Consider the following 20,661-nt stretch of genomic DNA (forward strand, 5'->3'; position numbering starts at 1 on the left):
GGTGTAACATGGCAGCTGTTCGCGTCTTGTGTCAGCTGATGGCCCTTGGAAGACTGACAACAACCAAAACAACGCAGGGCAAGAAATAGAGAATTATTCCACTACAGCCTCCTCCAACGTCGTAGTGACTGTAGGAGCATCCGAGGCCTGGAGGCTTGCTGGGGGAGTGGGGGGGGGACTTATTAACACTTCTGATTTTCCAGTGCTACCTGCATCTGCAATAAACATGAGCAACAGTTCAGTGAAGAAGGCAGGTGAGGGGCATAACACCTGCTTGTTCCAACAGCTATTTCCAGGCTCGGAGATTCAGCTGCAGAATGGGAGTCAGGACATTGGAGTTCTTTTCCCTAGAAAAATAGGCGATCACTGTGAAGTTACAGTAAGTGCCACACTTTTTAACAACAAAAAAGAGGTGCTGGTGCTGCGTACCTTTGAGCACTCATTGAAAAAAACAAAACACTGTGCCAGAGATCTATGGGGAAGGCAGGGGCAGGAACCTTTTTCAGAATGAGGGCTGTGTGCTCATCTCGGCAACCTTTGTGGGGGGGGGCACATGTCTCTAGTGGGGGGGGGCAGAAGTAAAAGCAAAGTAATTGTTGAACTTATCTTATATTTTGGAAATGTACATCCAGGGTTTTTTCCTTTAGATTTTTTTGGGGGGGCCAAGAGAGTGGAGCCCTAAGCAATAGCTTGTTTAGCTTATACATAAATCCAGCATCTCACCCATATACACCTTTGCCCTGCCCTGGTTTTATTATTTTTGGAATATATTGTATGCCACATCGAAAACTTCAGTTAGTAGCTTGAGTCTAAATACTGCAAATGAATAAGCACAAGTGTCTCCCTCCCTTCTTTTTTCACTTAATTTGAAGGCAGGTTCCCCATGAAAAGTTCAGGAATGTTAACTTAATGGAGAAAAGAAACATTCAGATGTGCAATATATTTATTTTTCCCCTTAAATTCATGCCAATGGTACAGAAAAGGAAACAATGAGATGGGGAAAGTCTTATGCCTCGCGCTCAAACATCTGGAGGACTGTGGGAACTCTGAAAACAAAGATCTTCCTGAAAACACAAGCACTGGACAGCTATATTCAATCTCCAGCGTATTCAATTCCTGGGTTCTTTCAACAACTACTCTGCAAGGTGTCTTGTGAAGCATGCACTAAAGCAAAAGGAAATCCATGTACTGAACCGTTAAAGCTGCTCAGCCAATGTTAACAATATGTGGTTTGTTTCCATGTGCAGTCCAACTTCAGGGTGTATTAGTACAGAAGCTAAGAACATGGGGGGAAATCCTGCTGCATCAGACCAAGGCCCCATCTAGTCCGGCTTCTCAACAGCGACCTGCCAGAAAGCTCTGCAAAGCCCATAGGAAAGAGCGGGAAGGTTGCTTGTCCTCAGCATCCAGAATTAAGAACACTCAAATGCCAACCATCATGGCAAATAGCAACTGAGAGTCACGCCCTCCATGGATTTGTCTATCCTCCCTTGTAAGGCACCATATATTAGGAGAGGATTCCCTGCGTTAATTACATATTGAGTAATCTCTCCTAAATGTACTGCCAGTTAATTTTAGACCAGCCTCTGGGTGCAGTGGGAAGGCAGGACGAGGGCTAATAAATGAGTCTGAATCCTGGCAAGATAGAAGCTATGTGGGTGAACGGTTCTTGGATCCAGAAAGCAAGTCTGTTGCTTGCCCTGGATGGGGTTGCACTCTCCCAGAATGAGCAGGTGTATATTCTGGGTGTGCTCTGGGAACCAGCTCCATCACTGGAGGCATACTTATTTGAAAGCATTCCCACAGCAAAGTCTTCCAGCTGACACATCGGGGAGCAGGCTAGCCCACAGTTATACAATTGAGACAAGGGCTGCATCGTAGCTCACCCTCCTCCCAAAGAAACTTGAACTTAGCACTGGCAGGCACACCACCTTCTAAGCACAATTTTAGTTGGGACAACTCTGTTTTGCAATAAACTGCAGCCATCCAGGTTTAGAGCTTGTGAATGGGGGCTCAAACACAACAAAATCCATCTTATTGTGTTCGATATTGTGCCAGTATTTATAATTCTAATTCATGCATCAGATGAAAGATTTCACAGGTGCAGAAAGTACACCGTGAGATATAAAAGAGCAGAGTAATTTTAACCAACTTTTATGGCCCGATATGCCCTCTCTGCTAAGGATTACTTTGTGAAATGGGTTTTCAAAAAATGATTAAAGGCTTCAAAGACCTCTTCCACGTATACTCTTGCAAATATTACCACGCAGATGAATCCTGTTCAACAGACATATTTTTAAAAACCTGACTCCATTTCTCACACTGAAACTCAGGTAAATATTCAAAACAGACAGTAACAAATCAAACTGCTGCAGGTGCAACACATTCATAAATGAGGCTGGGTTGACTTACTGCTTACTTATTTTATTGGCTAATTTTCTCCTGTGTACTGTATTTTTCATTCCATAAGACGCACTTTTCTCCTCCTAAAAAGTAAGGGGAAATGTGAATGTGTCTTATGGAGCGAATGGTGCTGCGCAGAGAGGGAGAGCTGTGCAGCGCCCCTTCAGCGACGCGCCTGTCCTGCAAAGCCGGAGGAGGAACAGAAGGGTCTCCTCCTCCCCCCGCTTGGCTGAAGGGGCGCTGTGCTGCGCAGAGAGGGAGAGCTTGGCAGCGCTCCTTCAGCCAAGCGCCTCTCCTGGCTTCTGCCTTAGCCATGTACAGCCTCTTCCAGGCAGGGGGAGCCTTCATCCTGCTGAGCTGAAGAGGCTTGGCGCGGCTATAACAGAAGCCAGGACAGCAAGAGGCTATCCCAGAAGCTAGATCCCTCTTGCTGTTCTGGCTTCTGGGATTCAGAATATTTTTTTCCTTGTTTTCCTCCTCCCAAACAAGGTGTGCCTTATGGTCTGGTGTGTCTTATGGAGCAAAAAATACGGTATATGCTCCCCTAGCCAACTCATGGCACTTTCAGTACAGGTTGTAGTCATAACAATGATGATATCAGCATGGATCATGAGATCTAAACATTGCCTGTTTCTTATTTAGCACCAACTTTTCTACATGTATGGTTACTCTTTTTCTCTTTCTTCCAAGGTTTATTCCTTGTTCCCTTTCTTAACCTTTACAAAACAGGCTCTTGCAATACTCCATTTGTTCCACAAGTTAAGCTTCCATACAGATTAATTGTATGTCACCTTACCAGCAGTCTGGCAAAGGGATAAGGTTACCTCTAAGTGCCACAGTGGTTACTAAACCAGTCCGAGAATGCTCCCAGCTTGTCCCATGAATTATTCTCACCACGGGGATCAACATCCCCTTAGTACAATTCCCACCCACCTCTTCCTGCAAAACTTACTTTGTGCGTTGGAGCCATTACGCACAAACACTGCCTCCAAACACTGTTTGCCATTATTATCATTGTTATTGTTATTTTACTGGAGGGGGAAGGAAATTTGCTACATCTTTGCCCTTGTTCACAAAGCAAATTCAGCGTAAACAGAGATGGGTCAGTGGGAAACTTGTGATGGAACTTCTGTTTCCTATCACAAAAGGAACACACAGACCAGCCCTCCATCTTCTTTGAGGCTCTCTATAAACATTCCAAGTTACTTGCACACCAGTAAAATGTCAAGAGGGAAGCAAAGATAAACCTCTGTATCAGAGGTAGCCCTCCAAAGGTTTTGAGTTACAGCTGCCATCACACCTGACCATTGGCCATGCTGGCTTGGGCTGGAAGGCACCACAATGACTACCCCTGCTCTATATTCATTTTTTAATTATTATTCCCTGAGTGAACATCCCACTTCTCTAGACTAGGCTCTTAAAATGTCTAATGTGCAATAACTGGCTGTGCTGTCTGTAGTTCCAAGACTGATGAATTTTAAGTACTGGCCACTTTTTGAATTGGGAAAATTTATTTGTTAAGTGCATTTTGTCCAGGGAAGACATATGGACATAGGAAGAGCCCTGAAAGAGCAGAGCAAAGGTCCATCTATCTCATTAACAGTGACCAACCAGAGGCCTATGGAGAACCCTCAAGCTGGAATTAACCACAACTGGACTATCTCCACTTTTCCTGTGGCTGATTGTGCCCACTTTGTGGGAAAACCAGACAAAAGCAATACACAAGCAGGTATGACGATAGGAAGACAAGCTGTTTGGCAGGAAAGGAACGTCTGACAAATAGGTCAAGCCATTGGCAGCCATCCTTCCCAGACTTTGTGGGGGGGGGGGGAGCCACAACCCTTTCATAATGAAAATTACAAAACCACGTATGTTCTTTCTTAGAAGACAGCCCCTGCTGATTTTGTCCAGAGACATCTTTAGGCTCAACAATACTGGTGGCTCTCTCAAAAACCTCAAAGCACATGCACTGAGCTCAGAAGAAATTATCAAAATAGCAGGATTTAGCTTCTGTTTAAGTGATATAAAACATGATCACATGAAACCGAGGCCCGGCAACAATGTTCAAAAGTGTTTGTTCCACTTTAGTCTGGCCCGGCTTCTGTAATGTAAAACCAAGGAACTTCTACAACTTCGAAATGGAGCTGGACAAGCCTACGGAGCAGATTACAGAGGTTTCTCATCTACCGTCCCAGCTGCAAATCATAGGCTAAGCAGGAACCTAAGTATAGACAACATCAGGCATGGACAACATCAATGCTGGTATAACAATTAAAAGAAATCTGGCTAGGAGGAACGGGGTATTTGTTTTCTAAAAGAAAGGAGGCACAAGTTGTCTTTAGGCCGGTTTCTCTATGTTCCTTAACCAAGATCAAACAATTGACAGGATAATGACTTCACCAGCTACCAAAAGGGATGAGAAACTTGAGAGAAATCAGATGCAGTTTGCTGTATCACATGGAAAAGAAAGGCTATTCAGTTTCCACTTTACCTGGAAATTTGAATCCTGCACCAGCAAACTACCATTCAAGTTAATAGGTAGTCCACCTAAACAGATGAATGTCTGCTCACACTGCTTGCTGAACATTTGGCAATGACTTCTTAGGAAACCGATGTCTACTACTTCTGTTACTACTAGCGAGGGAGGCTCCTTTCTATTTTAAATATATCATTTAAGAAAAAATCTCGTTGATATATTTATAGTGCTGATTGCTGTGTGAATATCATTTTACTGGCTCAGTGTATAAGAATTTTGGGTGCGATTAAATGGGCCAGTGAGCATTGATAGCTATGACGGTGGTCATTACTTGAAATATGCATGTACAGTGAAATTGAAACCAGCTAAGACTCTTCAAGTGGAAGACTTTATGTCTTGTGCAGGACTTGAGTCAATGCACAGATTTATAAGTAACTCAAACCATCAACAGCCTCTCTTATTGATTGTCTTCCCTGACAACAAGGAATGTTTAGTGAGTAATTTAAAAAAGAGATCAACCGCTTACAGGTTTTTATGATCAAGCGGTATGCAAATGGTTAAATAAATAATTAGAAATAAAAATCTGAAGGTAATCGGCTTTTCCCTATATAACTGGGAACAACAGAATTAAGTTTAAATCACCGCCACCCAGGGAAAACTTTAGAAAGCAGAAATTACACTTTTAAATTTTATTTAAAATATGTGTTTGCCCATGCTGGCCGGAGTTGATTGGGATTTTATACTAACACATCTGAAGGGCAATAGAATGGGTAAGCCTGGTCTAAAACATGGTGTAAAACTTTTGAAAAAGGCGAAAGATTTATACGATCTGAAGAGAAACCAGAGTATCATAAAAATTTTATGATTTTTGTGTTTGGCTATTATGATCTATAATTAATATAAAAAGGGAGAAATTCGTGGAAAGGAATTTAGGTCGACCTTAGAAAAAGGATTTAATGCTTATAAGAGAATTGGATAAGCAAAATGTGGCCAAGTAAAAGGAGCTAAGCTTAAAAAATAATAACAATATGTTAAGGACGAGGGACAAGAACCTGCTGAATTAATTATTGGAATTGGGATGTATGAAGAGGGGGTGGGGGGAAGTCAGGGAAAGAGGGTAAAGAAAGTAAGGATATGAAATTATTCATGTTTTCTCTTTGTCTTTTTGTGTATGTGTATTGTCTTTATAAAATGTAAAAACCCAATAAAAATTTTATTAAAAAAAACAAAAAAAAAAACATGGTGTAAAACCAAGGTCTTTAGTGCTGAGCTGACTAACCAGCCCATAAGGGATGTGGGTGGCGCTGTGGTCTAAACCACTGAGCCTTTTGGGCTTGCTGATCAGAAGGCCGGCGGTTCAAATCCCTGTGAGGGGGTGAGCTCCCATTGCTCTGTCCCAGCTCCTGCCAACCTAGCAGTTTGAAAGCACGCCAGTGCAAGTAGATAAATAGGTACCATTGTGGCAGGAAGGTAAATGGTGTTTCCGTGTGCTCTGGTTTTCATCATGGTGTCCCACTGTGCCAGAAGCCGTTTAATCATGCTGGCCACATGACATCAGAAAGCTGTCTGTGGACAAACGCCGGCTCCCTCGACCTGAAAGCCAGATGAGCGCCGCAACCCCATAGTTGCCTTTGACTGGGTATAACCATTCAGAGGTCCTTTACCAGCCCATATTCTCCATAGTTGCCTTTGACTGGATGTAACCGTTCAGAGGTCCTTTACCTTTTACCAGCCCATATTCTCCACCGTAGCTGTGTGCCTGCTTATGTCTCAATTCTTAGCATGGTAACCAAACACACAGAATGAAGTTTCGTTCTGTCTGCGTGACAAAGATGTGCCCATTAAATTTGCAATTTCTATCCCAGTTATCCTGCAAGTTTTGTTATATGTTCGATAAGGAACTCAAAGCTGTACTTGTGTCTCTGTGGCAACCCAAATCTGTGCTTAAAACAGCTTCAGTGGCTTGGGTCATGCTGCTAACCAGCTGGCTGCAATGCACTTCAGGACACTGACATATGGCAGCTGCGGAAAGCAGACCAGTACATGCAGGAGGCCGAGTCAAAATATGCAAACTGTCAAGCTACACCTTCTCTTTCACATGCTGTTCTTCACACTTGTTGCTGGAGAGCCATAACAATTTACTACGAAAATCTGAAGGGGAGAAATATCATGGCCTATAAAACAGCAGACACTTCCCGAAAAGCTGCTTCACCCCGTACACGTCCCTTCTCAAACGCAAAACCAAAATGCGCTGGAGTCCTACCAAAGGAAATGTGAGCAGGTGCTCCCACCTGTGCCAGTCTAACTGCAGCCAAAACAATCTCCCCGCACAGATCACTCTTCCAAGGGAAAGAAAACCCACTCCGATCGTATTCTGGGAGAGGATAGTTCATATCAATGGACACGGACCGCCCTTCCTTCGTGCAACAACTGTGAACTTTCTCCCATTACCCTTAAAATACATTCGCAGGCTCGGAGAGTCAAAAAAAAATCCACTCCAATGTGCCAGGGAGGCACAGCTGTATGAGGGCCGCCTCTGCCGAGAACAGCACATTCCTGGTACTTGAGTTGAGGGAACGGCTGCAAGTGCGATCTGTTACACGGTTCTGCTCGCAATTAAATCGGACAAGGCTCTCAGAGCCTCGCTTTTCACTCACTTTAGAAGCTTACCACAGGCACTAAATGAACACCAGCGACGGTGGTTACCGCGTAAAGAAAAGCGGGCATCTACTAAAGAACCTTTTCAATGAGTCGGTTATGTAAAAGACAGTGCAGAAGGCTTCACATATTGGGCGCTTTGAGATCCCTTTTGCCCGTTGCATCTCTCTTTTTTTAAATGCTTTTCTGAAAGAACACAAGGGTTGCCCTGCAGAATCACATGAAAAATCCAGCATTCTGTCCAACAGCAACCAGCCAACTGACTCTGAGCACTTGTGAACAGAGAATGAAAGTGTGCTGTTTGTCCTCAGCACCCGGCATTCAGTGCTATATTGCCTCCGTACATAAATGTGCTATTCGTTTACTGTGGCTAGCAGCCATGGAAAGACCCATTCTCTGGGGGCGTATTTCTAAAGTACTGGGAAGATACAATGTGAAGCAACTCTTAGAACAAGTTGGGGGAAAGGGGGGTGAAATATCACCAGGGGGTTGGAAATGGGGAGACTGGCAGTCCAAAAACCCAGTCAGATGGGCGGGGCATAAATAATAACATTATCATCATCATCATCATCATCACCTTACTCTGCACCGAACCATCTGCCCCCTATCATTTATGAAGCTTGTGTGCCTGTTCCAACCACACTAGAATAGTAATTAAAAGCTATTGTTTTAATAAAGCAAGTCATTCACATAAATGGAATAGACCATGAAAGGATAAAATGCACAATCTTGATGTTTCCTTGTAGATAATACAGCACAGACACCAAAGAGGAACACTACATTACCCAAAGAAGACACACTTTTCACACTATGCGCTCTCCCAACTCCCCTCTGCCCTGAACACTGCAATTGATAGAAATCCAGAAACCACTGCTACATTTTTCCGGGCACATGTGTGCATGCATACACAAACAGGACCCAGAGCAGGAAAATGTTTCCATAATCTTTTTGTGACTAGAGGTGGATGGATTGATCACTCTTATTTTTGGTCTGTGTCAATTCTACTGTGTATGCTTATTTGTAGGTCTGTTCTGTCCATCTCCACATTAATCTGCAGATAGATTTTTTTAAAGTATGAAATTCATATTTTAAAAGGTACTTAAATACATAATTACATGTGCATTTTGTCACTAAATATGCATTTTGTGATGAAATACATATTTATGTATTCACATTTCAGTACTGATTACTTTATCTCAGTGTATGCACTTCTAAAAGTATCCTATCCTAAAATATGAACTTTTATAAGACATTTTGGTATGTCTTTTGAGGCAAGAACTGTATTGCAAAATTTGAAGGATAATTGTGCTGCAATCATTATACAGTGGTACCTCAGGTTACAGACACTTCAGGTTATAGACTCCGCTAACCCAGAAATAGTACCTCGGGTTAAGAACTTTACTTCAGGATGAAAACAGAAATTGCATGGCGGCGGCACAGCAGAAGCAGGAGGCCCCATTAGCTAAAGTGGTACCTCAGGTTAAGAACGGTTTCAGGTTAAGAACGGACCTCCAGAACGAATTAAGTTCTTAACTCGAGGTACCACTGTATGAAGCTAGGAGGTACAAATTAGCTCAGTTTGCTAAAAAAAAAAAAATCCCCTGCATCCATATTTGTGACTTACATCAACTTTTTATATCTAAATCATAGTTTTAAATAGTTTTCTAATGTGAATTATGTTATTTTTTCCACTCACTTTAACACAATATGAGATGCAATTATCTTCATAATGCTTACAGCATCTGTGTCTTGGACCATGTTTGCATCTGGAAAATAAACACAAAAAAATGGAGCCCTGCATCAGTATTAATCCCCAAGTTGCTTTTTGCATACCAAACACATAAATGATCTACTTCCACCAAAATGTGCAGAATGTTCTATAGCTACTTCTTCTTTTGTGCAGTGCAAAATAAATTCCTTTACGATGCTTATAAGTGTGAAGCAAAAAAAGAATAAAAAACGTAAAAGTACTTAAAGATCCTGTACAAATAAAGGCAAGACCTTTGTTCCAGGGAGAGCCAACACAGCTAAGAGATTGAATTGCGAACCAGGAAATCCTTTTTTCAAATCTTTCCTTTCCCATGAATTCACGAGGTAGCCTCAGAACCACACTAAACATTACATTAAATGAATAGTCGCATGCATGGGATTTTAAAAATCATCATTATTTTAATAAAAAGCCAGGGAGGACATTGATCCAGACCGGGACCACGGGACAGGGGAAGAGGCGTTTGATCCTGGCTTGATCATTTTACCCATTGCAATAGTTCCATTTAAAGTAACAGCCCCCTACCCAAGTTGGAAGAAAGCTGCTGGCCGAACCTGGAACTTGTAGAAGAAACAGGATTTTGTTATCTCTGACTTATGCGCATTTTGCACAGAACAAAGTCAGAGGTGAGCCCTCACATCTTGTTCATCTTTATGACTTTGCCCATATGCTCCATGATGCAACCAGGCTTGTGGCAATTGGGCAGTGTGGGCTGCTGGTTGGAAGGCCACAGAAAGGGGCACACAGATGATTGGAAGGTTGCATATTCCTCTCTCTAGGTTTAGGGGGAAATTTGTACTCTTTGCAGCTTACAAGACTTCACTTTTCATGAGCATTATTGCTATGTGGAAATTCTACTGTTGTGGATTTGAAAAAGATAAATGCTTTGGGGAGGGCTCTCCAGTTGTTGGGACATATCAGGTTGACTTACAAGAAAATCAATTTGATGCTGGTTCTAGAAATTAGATTTTCTTGTAGTCAAGTATTTGCGGTTTGAGGACAAAATAACATTACTCAATCTTTCGATTGTGCCAAATATTTTTGGAAGCTTTGAATTATGCGCTGCAAAAGCGTATCAGTCATAAATCACCCATGAGGTCAGTTTGTGTAGCAAAAATTGTAATGAGGATGTGATCAAGTTACAGACTTAGTTATATCTGAAAGGAAACATATGGGAGAGAAACTTGATAGAGGATTAGGATTAAGAACTCAATGGTTTTTTTGGTCATATGCAAGTGGGTCGATAGAAATACCAAAACAAGATCATTCTTCTTAATTGTTAATCATTCGGGCCTTTTCTTGAGAAACCCTGGAATGAGCAGTTTCATTTAGTGGGGCGACTGCATTGCCAGCTTTCGTTATATCTTGTATGTGTCTCGGACGAATTATCCTAGACTAATCCAGTGATACACCAAAATGAACTCTTCAAACCAAGTCTCCTGAAAATTGGACTCTTGGCCTCTCCTATTCAATATAATTTTCAGGCTTGAGGGACTGTAACATCATGGGAAAGCCTACAGGTCATATATAAAGGCAATGCCCTGGACCAGAAGTGACGGCGTTGCTCCCCTGGCCTCCCTAAGATGAGCATCACTGCTATCTATCTAGGTACCAGGGAGCTCAAGGGAGCAGACTGGCCTTCCCAAGGTCCCTGCTGTCTTGCCCTCTCCCCTCCTCCTTGGTAACTGGCAGCACTGTGTGTCAGGTGTCTGGAACCAAGGCTTCTGATAGCAGAACTCAGGTGTCACTAAGGTAGCTGGCCAGGATATGGAGCGGTTGGGAAGTTTTCTGCTCCACTTCAGAGCCACTAGTGTGGATGGCAGAGGAAAGCTAACAGTTGAGCAGAGGACAGGTAACACAAAGGGTTAAGCTAACATGCTCAAATCTCATTTGACCCTCATTTGTCAGTGACTTGGCAAACTGGTTGGCACGACAAATACAAATCCATGAAATTCTACACTCACACTTTGTCCACAAGTTTCTTTGTTGCCGCCACTATGTTCATTCGCTGTGTCATTTCTTCGCTGTGCTTTATTTTTCTCCCTCTCCTTAGAAAGGCTGCTTCCGGTGCAAAAGAATGTGTGGGAATTTCTTCCTTCCCTACAATGAATCTGGAAGAAAAGAAAAGAAACAGAGATGCACCCAAGTCACCAGCTACCTGATTTCTGCAGTGCCATTTTCAAACAGTGGATTGCAGTTGCCTATGGCTAGCCTACTGCTGGAGCAATTTTATAGCCATGCAATTCCTTAAAATATGGCACATTGTCTAAAACTGCAGGTTTTAACATTCTATTGGAATACAGTATTAAATAATAGTGTTCGGAAAGTAAAAACAAGCAAAACAGGTAAACATATTTTATTAACGAAACAATATATAAATGCAGGTGCTTTCTTGAGGCATCTGTTATATTAAGCAGTGCAGGAGTCAAGGGCAAAATACCACTGTCCAGAACATAAAATTAACTGATTTGTGTATTTCTCTTCTAGATGTCGGGGGGGGGGGGGGGATTATGCAGCACAGAATGAAAGTACTATAAATGGAAGTAGTATATGTTTTTCATCAAAAAAAAAAAAAAAAGAGAAAAGGAAAATGAGAAACAAGGCTGGAAATCATGCTTTGCAAATAGCTTTTGTTTCCTGCATGTCAAATTTCCTCCATCTATGTTTGCACATATTTCACTCAATCTGGTCTGATCACTTTGGGCTACAAAGGAAAAACACTTGCTTTGTTTTACTTACTTTAGTGCTGAGAATGTAAATCCTTTCAAGCCATCCTTGCACCTGAAATATAAACCAAACATTTTGGGTGTGGTTAATTCAATAGTTCCCAAATCCACAGAGCAGTCGAACAGCAGAGATCATTTAAAGCATCAGAGTCTTGCAACCTTCTTCTGTCCAGGGCCAGAAATTCAGAGCTAAGATGTGTAATTATTTCGTTATTGTTTGCCTTTGCAATTTTTTTAATTAGAACGTGTGCAACATAAACTGAACCAAACAGAATTCCCTCCAGATGACCAAAAAGCAGCTTATGTAAGCTTTGGCAAAAGAAAGAAATGCCTCAAGCCCAGCAACGGAAAAAGCCAGTTTGGTTTCCATTTCGACACTTGCCAAGAAGTTCTACCATTCTGCCAGCAGATGTCCCTAATCAGCAGCAATTCAAAAGTCTGTTGCATATGCCAGGAAGTTAACCAAACAAGTAAATCTGCTGCTGGCAAAGGAGGAGCAAGGGGGGCAGACAGATTTTCTGTCGGTCAAGCGCCAAGGGCAGCTTCTCATAACGCATTTCATACTCAAGTGCAGATGGCAGTGTACATGGCCACGACACCAGTGACCCCATCAGCCAAGTCACATCTGAGTGGTGCAAATAAGTTTCCGACACAACTTTCCCCTTTAAAGGACACAGAAGCAGCAGCCTTCTAAATGGACTGGCCATACATTAATTTATACCTAATAAGTGCTATGGCGACTAGTCACGTAAATATTTCAAAAAGAAGATAATGCTGTGACTTTTTTTTACCATTGTTATAAGAAAGAAAACTGCTCCTTTTCCCTTATAGAGCCCATATAGAGTCCTTATGTAGGCTCTCTATCGGTAGGAGAAAATAACAGAGGCCAATCAGAGAATATTGAGAAGCAAAGCAGCTAGTAAGCCTGATCTTTATTAAACTGTTGCAACAGGGTCCTCACTCACACACACACACACACACACACACACACACACACACCATGCAGGAGGAAGGAGGAACCCAGAACAATGGTGTTCAAGCCCATATATAGACTTTTGAAATTGCAACCCTGTACCTCAAGACCACACCTAATACATCATACATACATCACAGAAGAGGCGGTCTACAGCAGAAAACCTGTCTGCCAGGATACCTGATAATGGTCACTGATTGCATTATTTGGGCAGTCTGGCCATTCCTTTTGAGATACTAAATACTTAGTTCTTGAATCCAGGTCACAGGCTCACCCTATTCATACAGATACGTCCTTAAGACAGGATATGTGAGCAAAGAGACAATGGGGAGGTTTTCCTATTTCCTTTGTCCTTGCAGAGAAACATTTGAGGTCAATTGGGGAGAGTCAAAATGGTTTCAGGACTTTTTTCCTGTACTGTTTCAGACATGTGGTTTATATATTTATGTATGTGTTTACCTGGTACATTTATATCTTAGACCTTATAATTCTCATAACACCAACAGCATTAAAAATGCCAAAAAAATCACAGATGCAATCTTTAATAAAAATTCCTTATTTATTTTTAAAATGTGGTACATGCCACTGGATGGCTCAGTTGGTTAGAGAGTGGTCTGATAATGTCAACGTTGCAGGTTTGATCCCCATATGGGGCAGCTGCGTATTCCTGCATTGCAGGGGGTTGGACTAGATGATCCTGTGGGTTCCTTCCAACTCTGCAATCCTATGATTCTATGAATGCCTAGCTGAAGAAAGCTTTTGCAGGACATAAACCTCTCAAGCGTTGTAACAAGTAACATTCAACAAGTAAGGAAAGGGGGGGTGTAAACACAGTGTGAGTAAACTCTGCACACAAAACGCTCCAGTTGCGATTCCAGTTGACACCATTATGTGTTTATCTGTAGCCTGTTCCATGTAGTGCAACTGGCAGTATGATCTGAATCTGGGGGTTTTTTGCTGCAAAAGGGTGATAAGGGTGCTTTCATAGGATTTGCCTACCAGAGGTAATCAGCATGCTACTAAGGAGAACGATTTGCCATGGAATCCAATATAATTCTTAGTTTTAATAATTCACAGAACAAGCACATTGATTGTGGCAAATGCAGCTGTGGGAAGGGCCTCCAAAACTCATATCAGATTATCTGTTTTAAGTTTCTGAGCACAGGGTCGTGCAGAATGAAACTGGTTTCAGACACACACCTATTTGTTTATTTTTATCAGCTGCTTTTATATAGTTAACCCAAAATGTGTGTTATCTGGGCAGCTCAGCAAAAAACAAAACAAACTTTCATAGAATGTATTTTAAAATGAAGTTTTATTGTTCCCCATCTTGATATCTTAGCATAAAGGTATTTCTAAGCAAATAAAAAAACCAATTAAAAGTATTTTAAAATCTGTTTTAAAAACCAGAAACAAAATTTAAAACTCAATGCAAACTCAAGAAAGCGGGCTTGAAGGGTATCTGATCTAGGGAAGGTGATGAAAATCAAGTTAGGAATCAAGGAACACTTTCACACAAAATGGTACAGGTGTTAATCATGTAGTTTATAAGGTAAGCAAATGATATTTTTATAATAGAAGGCTTTCTGGGGAGAGCCACCATCACAATTCTTAGGAGAACAGAGGGAAGCCATGACAGAAGAACTGACTTGAAAGCCGTTTCCATGCGCTCTGCATCTGTGACCTGAGCTCATAACATGCTGCAATCAACCTTTAAATAGCTGTTAGCGTGGATCATGATTTTTCTCTCTCAGCTGTTTGGCACTATCACCGTCACACCTTAAGTCATCAGAACATTTGGCCTCCACTATGATAAGTGTGTGTACTTCACAGACTTCAAAGTGAAACGGTTCATTTCGAGTCCCCAATCACTTGGTTAATAAATATTATACTGCAGCTGCCTAGAAATGTAATTCCCATGTTTCAAGGAACACAACGAAGTTAGGGAATTACTGTGTGTATGGGGGGGCATGGGAGAGATCGCTTTGTCTTGCAGCATTTAAGTCAGAAGGGTAACGATTCTGGATAAGTTTAAACCGACAAAGCAAATTCTACTTAAGGGTATTATTTCATGCTCATTCTGGACCAAAATGGTTAAAAACGCACTGCCTTACCATTCTCAAAATCATGTGCAACACTCTCAAGTCCTGTTCATCCCCTGACCATTAAAACGAGACACAATCATGTTGCGGGCATGATTTCCTGCAACTTTCCTGCAACATATTTTCTTGGAAGAGCACCTGAACACAATATACCCTTGTAATGAAAACGAACTTCAGAAAGGCTCTATACTACATAACTTTTGAGTCAAATACCCCGAGCATCTGACAAGAAGCCAGCTTCTCTATGTGCGAGTCAGATGTTCAGGGCGGTGGAAGTGCCCATGAAGCTGCACTCTTTTTCCTATTTGCATATTAAGGGAAGCAAAAGAGAGGGAGTCATGAAGTTGCAGGACTCAAAGGAATCCAAAGGTCACCTGAGTTCATGCTCCAGCACCAAAAGCAATTAGCATCTGGACAAGGATTTGAAGAGAAATAAACTGGCAAAGGCAAGAAGCTATTTGCTGAGACGGAACTCATTCAAAAGCAGAAAGAAAGGGAGGGGGAGGAAGGACTCTATTCAAAACAGAGTAATCTGTGGCTGCCCCTTCATGGATCACTGCCTTGCCGTGGCGAAGGGGCTTGAAGGACTCACGAGAAGCTATGAACTATGCTGAGCAGGGCACCCAAGATGAACAGTTCATAGGGGAGAGTTTTGCCCAAACGTGATCCACCTGGAGGAGGAACCGGCAAGCCACTCCAGTATCCCTGCCAAGAAAACTCCATGGACAAAGACAACAGGCATATAAAAGATATGACGCTGGAAGATGAGCCCCGAAGGACAGATTGTGAAGCTGAGGCTCCAGTACTTTGGCCACCTCATGAGAAGAGAAGACTCCCTGGAGAAGACCCTGATGCTGGGAAAGATGGAGGGCACAAGGAGAAGGGGACGGCAGAGGACGAGATGGTTGGATAGTGTTTTCGAGGTTACCAGCATGAGTTTGACCAAACTGCAGGAGGCAGTGGAGGACAGAGGTGCCTGGCGTGCTCTGGTCCATGGGGTCACGAAGAGTCGGACACGACTAAACGACTAAACAACAACAACAACAAATCTGTGGCTGTATAAGAACATTTCCGAAAGCAGGAACAACCCGTGCCCCAAGTTAGCAGAGCTCCCCTTTTACTGAAGCCAGCTTCTGCCCAATTTCAGTCTAGCCACAAACCAAGACTAATTATTCTCTGGCTGTGCATGTAGGCATACCTAATCTCCCCCCCCCCCCCATTGTGCAGAAAGGCAAAAAGGTCTCCACACCACATTGTAAGGCTAAATGTCACCAATTAGGTTTCTAATTTTTTTGATTAGTATTTCTTGCTGAAAGTCTCTCAAAGGTTCTCATTCAGAGGCTGACTGATGATCTTTCCACAAGGGCCCTGCTGATGAGGTTTAATTACTATAGTTTTGAACAACAATCACCACGTGTGATGAAAATAACAACATCCAAAGTTAACCCCCAGAGCAAAAGCAAATGAGGGGGGAAAGGGGAAGCAACTTTTCTTATAGAAAAGCTAGTCATTAGAGCGCACACAACTCTAAATGTGTTCTATCTTGCATATAATGAATTGGATCCAGGCTAAATTAGCTGCACTTAGGTCCGACTGAAACCAGAAAGACCTCGCTTAGGCATAGCTACCCTTTCACACAGATGTCAATGGGACCCAAATACAACTAAGTCGAAATCCAACCTAAACTTTGCATTTCTATTTTATTAGAACTGATGAAGTAGGACAGGGGCAAGGAGATTTTGTACGCAATGATGTCACATCACAAAGAAGGACATTACTGGGGGAAAGTCTTTCCTTTGGCATTTTGCGGGCACACGCGCTAAACCCTGTCTGTGGTGCCTACCAGTTTCCCCAAATGATAACACAAGAGACCAGAGTATGGGTTCAAATTGGCCACAACTTTATTGAACTTCAGAAATGGGAAACTTGGCACAGGCCTTGGCAGGTAACCCTCTCAGCCTGCCTGGCTGAGGATATGCAGGCAGATGAGGCCCAGTGAGAGGGGACTGCACAGCGCAAACGTACACGGTATGCCCTTCCATTGACCTCGTCCGGGGAGTTTAACCTACATGCCGCCGCTCTAGGGCCAGTTTTGCCCTTTAACGGCCCTGCAAGCGCCGCAGCATGGGAGAGAGCATGAATGCATCCCCCACAACTTGATGTTAGACTAAAGGCTACCTTGCCAAGGCCTAGAACCGCCAAGGTTGTGACAAAATTGCTACGGGGAAGGCGAAACCTGCCAATGCAGGGAAAATTCCTTCCTGGTTCTGAATACAGCAACCAACTTACGACCGCAGCAGCGTCCGCTGACCTGGAACGCAAAATATTAGCCTGTAAAGAAGAAGTCGTTAAATTGAAGATCGCTGACCTAAGCTGAAATTAAAAGGCAAGAAATATTAATTGAGGGAGGGTGGGTGATCCTGGAAGGAAGAACGGCAAAAGAGGCTTGAGCCCAGGAGTCAGCCTCTTTTCTTTTGGCCTTAGGCCCACCCCCTGCCGGCCGTCCATTATCCTCCCTGGCCGAGGGCGGGTCAAAGGCCAGCTCAAGCAGGTGGGTGGCACTCACCCAGGTGAGCCTCGCTCAGTGCCGCAAACCCTGCCCTCCTGTGGGGAACGGAGGGTGGATATTGGTCTCCTACAACATGTAATTTAGGACTATGAACTATTATTTTAGGTTTCAGAAAGAAGTAGAGCTTAACAAGCAGTATACAACTGCTACTAGCAGCCTAAAACTGATGACTAGTTAACACACATGTAGATAGCAAAGTGACAAATTACGTCTTACGTTAAACACAGAAAGGGACAAAAATTCAACAGGTGATATCAGCAATAGCACCCCAGTCATGGAGTGCCCGCCCCTCTCAGCATGAATAGGTGCCAACCCTGGCAGCAAATAACCACATTTTTGCTCCCAGGACTTTAATTTATCACTTGGTGAATGGGGGCGCCTTCTCCAATGTGTTTGGCCTCTGTTGAAGTTTTAGAGTTCTATTTCTTTTCTATAACATGCTTTATTATGCATTATGCTTTTTATATTGGAATTATTTTTAATAAAGAGCAGGTTAGAAATCTTCTCAGTAAATAAATAAATGGAAGTCATACTCAGAGTACACACATCAAAATCAACGGACTTAAGTTACTCTGGTTAAGACTGGAAACCACCCCAACAGACATAACTTCTCAAAAGATTGCAAGTTCATCTTTATAAAGTTACTGCAGAAACAAGATATGTCAGAATGAGAAAGCTAGGAGCAATGTGATGGTTCCCAGCATTTTTTTTTTTTTTAAAACAACAACCTCTAGCTGGTTATAGCTGCAAAACAATGCTTGTAAGCATATCTGCTGGAATTTCAATAGTTAAAATCAAGGTGTCTCTTTGTAAACTGCTTTGAAAGCATTTTTCAAGCTGTGTATACATTTTATAACAATAAAAATAAAATAATTAAGAATATTTCCTTCTCTTTCGCATGAAGATGGAATATAAAAATAGTTTCAAGGAAATGACATTCATTGGCATGCTCGGTAGATGAACATTAGGTCTCATCTTTAATCAAAGAAAATAATGTTTCAGCTTTAGCCACAGAGAATCTTGCCACCATAAACTAGCCAACTGCAAACTAAGAAATGAAAACAACTGCTTCAGACTCATGGCAGATGCTGCTTCCACTTTAAAAAAATATAAACAGGTCACAGTAGCCCAAGATTTCCAAAATGAAAAGCAAGTGTCAGAATTCATTAACTGTCCACAAAGAAGTTAAAACGTGAAAGCTGAAAGTTGACATGTTTGGTCTAAATTTTGGAAATGCACTTTACAAGCTTTTCTTAGGAACTATGTGCCAAGAATTGACTGTCTGGATTTTCAAGAAGGATTTAATAAAGAGGAGACATTAGGACTGTTTGGGGGATTACACCAGGAACAAATCTCCAAGTTGGCAACCAGGATGTTAGCAACATATATGCTTCTATCAAAATCATTCCAGAAATGTTCCCTTTCCAAAGCAAATGATTTGCAGGATATTTCAGAATCTGTTGTTTCATTACAATAATTAAGGGGGTCATGAGATATAACCAATAATTCAATCCATGCACCAGAAATCAGCTAAAGCAATTTCACAAGACAGGAGGGAAATTAATATTTTTAACAGCCTCCTCCACCAGAGTTTATTTTACATTTAGCTTCTTCCTCTAGTTTCTTTATAGTTTCCTAGGTAGCCTAGAAAAAAATAACTTTTAAAAGACAAGCTTTCCCTGGCCAATAATACTGGACCCAGTTATTCATCATCATCAAACCTTTTATCAGCATCACATACAACATCCAAAACAAATCAATGCAGAATTACCACTTCCCCAGTGGCAAAAAACATTTTCTAAAAGAAAGGAGGCAGAGAAGTCTATCGTCACATCTCCAGAGAGATCAGACGTCTGCAGTGTATTTCAGTGACAAAAAACCAAATAGAGATATTTAGCCACAAATTTGGTGAGCTCCTGATCATTTCCCAGTACAGTGCTACCTTGGGTTACATATGCTTCAGGTTACAGACTCCGCTAACCCAGAAATAGTACCTTGGGTTAAGAACTTTGCTTCAGGATGAGAACAAAAATCGTGCGGCGGTGGCGTGGTGGCAGCAGGAGGCCCCATTAGCTAAAGTGGTGCTTCAGGTTAAGAACAGTTTCAGGTTAAGAACGGACCTCCAGAACGAATTAGGTTCTTAACCCAAGGTACCACTGTAATAGAAAATGTATGACCTCCAACTCTGGTTTCCATTTGGGGATACAGAGTTGAAGGACCCTGTTATTACTTGATAGCTGTTTTGGTTCTGTTTGTATCATACTGTGAAATTTGAAATATTAATCTGTTTAGAGATGCTATTTGATCAAATGAACAGTTAAGGGCATGAACAAAACAACCCTTGTATTGATTATAAAGTTTACCACATTGGTTGACCTCACCCAATTAGGATTTTTAAAAATGAATTTTGTGTTTGGAGAGCGAGAGAAACACTATGGTACTTACTCCCCCCCCCCCTCTTTCCCCCCTATTATGTTTTTACTGTGATTTTATTGGTGTTAGCCACTCTGGCTGGGGAGGGCGGGATATAAATAAAAATTGTTGTTGTTGTTGTTGTTGTTGTTGTTGTTGTTGTTGTTGTTGCTATTACTTCAGTTCCATGTGTTTAACAACGGAGTCAAGGGCAGAAGCGTTTTATGGCACATGAATGCCATAAGTAACTGTAAGATAAAGAACATCATTTCTATTGAAAGCAGATTGAACAGCTTCCATATCAGCCCCACAATTTAAGACCACAACTTATGTGCATTTAACTTGTGCGCATTCAGCTTTTCGCATGTGGTAAAATAATAATAATAATAATAATAATAATAATAATAATAATGGGGGAGGAGTTCCAGGGAAAATGACTGGCAATCCCTCCCACCAATGAACTCCATGGGTTTTGACCACACACTATTTTGGCTTTTGGCGCAATTGCAGGCTTTCTGTGGTACATAAATCCAGGAGTGTTTTACATTTGAAGAATGACATCCTGAACATGTTT

At 42.0% G+C, this 20,661-nt stretch overlaps 1 protein-coding gene across 2 annotated transcripts in view; it reads right to left on the minus strand.

Annotated features, from left to right (window-relative positions):
- The window catches only part of TMEM135 (transmembrane protein 135), a 183,088-nt gene that overhangs the window by 11,648 nt on the left and 150,779 nt on the right, over positions 1-20,661 (minus strand). For both annotated transcript variants that reach the window (XR_014563616.1, XM_083736969.1), the window contains exons 7-9: positions 12,045-12,086; positions 11,270-11,416; positions 9,234-9,303 (exon numbers count right to left, since the gene is read on the minus strand). Coding sequence is in view for 1 of the 2 variants with exons in the window: in XM_083736969.1 (XP_083593095.1) it covers positions 9,234-9,303; positions 11,270-11,416; positions 12,045-12,086 (259 nt within the window). In the remaining variant the exon portion in view is untranslated. The remainder of the gene's footprint in view (positions 1-9,233; positions 9,304-11,269; positions 11,417-12,044; positions 12,087-20,661) is intronic.

This window comes from Podarcis gaigeae, assembly GCF_964106915.1.
Source record: "Podarcis gaigeae genome assembly, chromosome: 4".
Taxonomy (NCBI): domain Eukaryota; kingdom Metazoa; phylum Chordata; class Lepidosauria; order Squamata; family Lacertidae; genus Podarcis; species Podarcis gaigeae.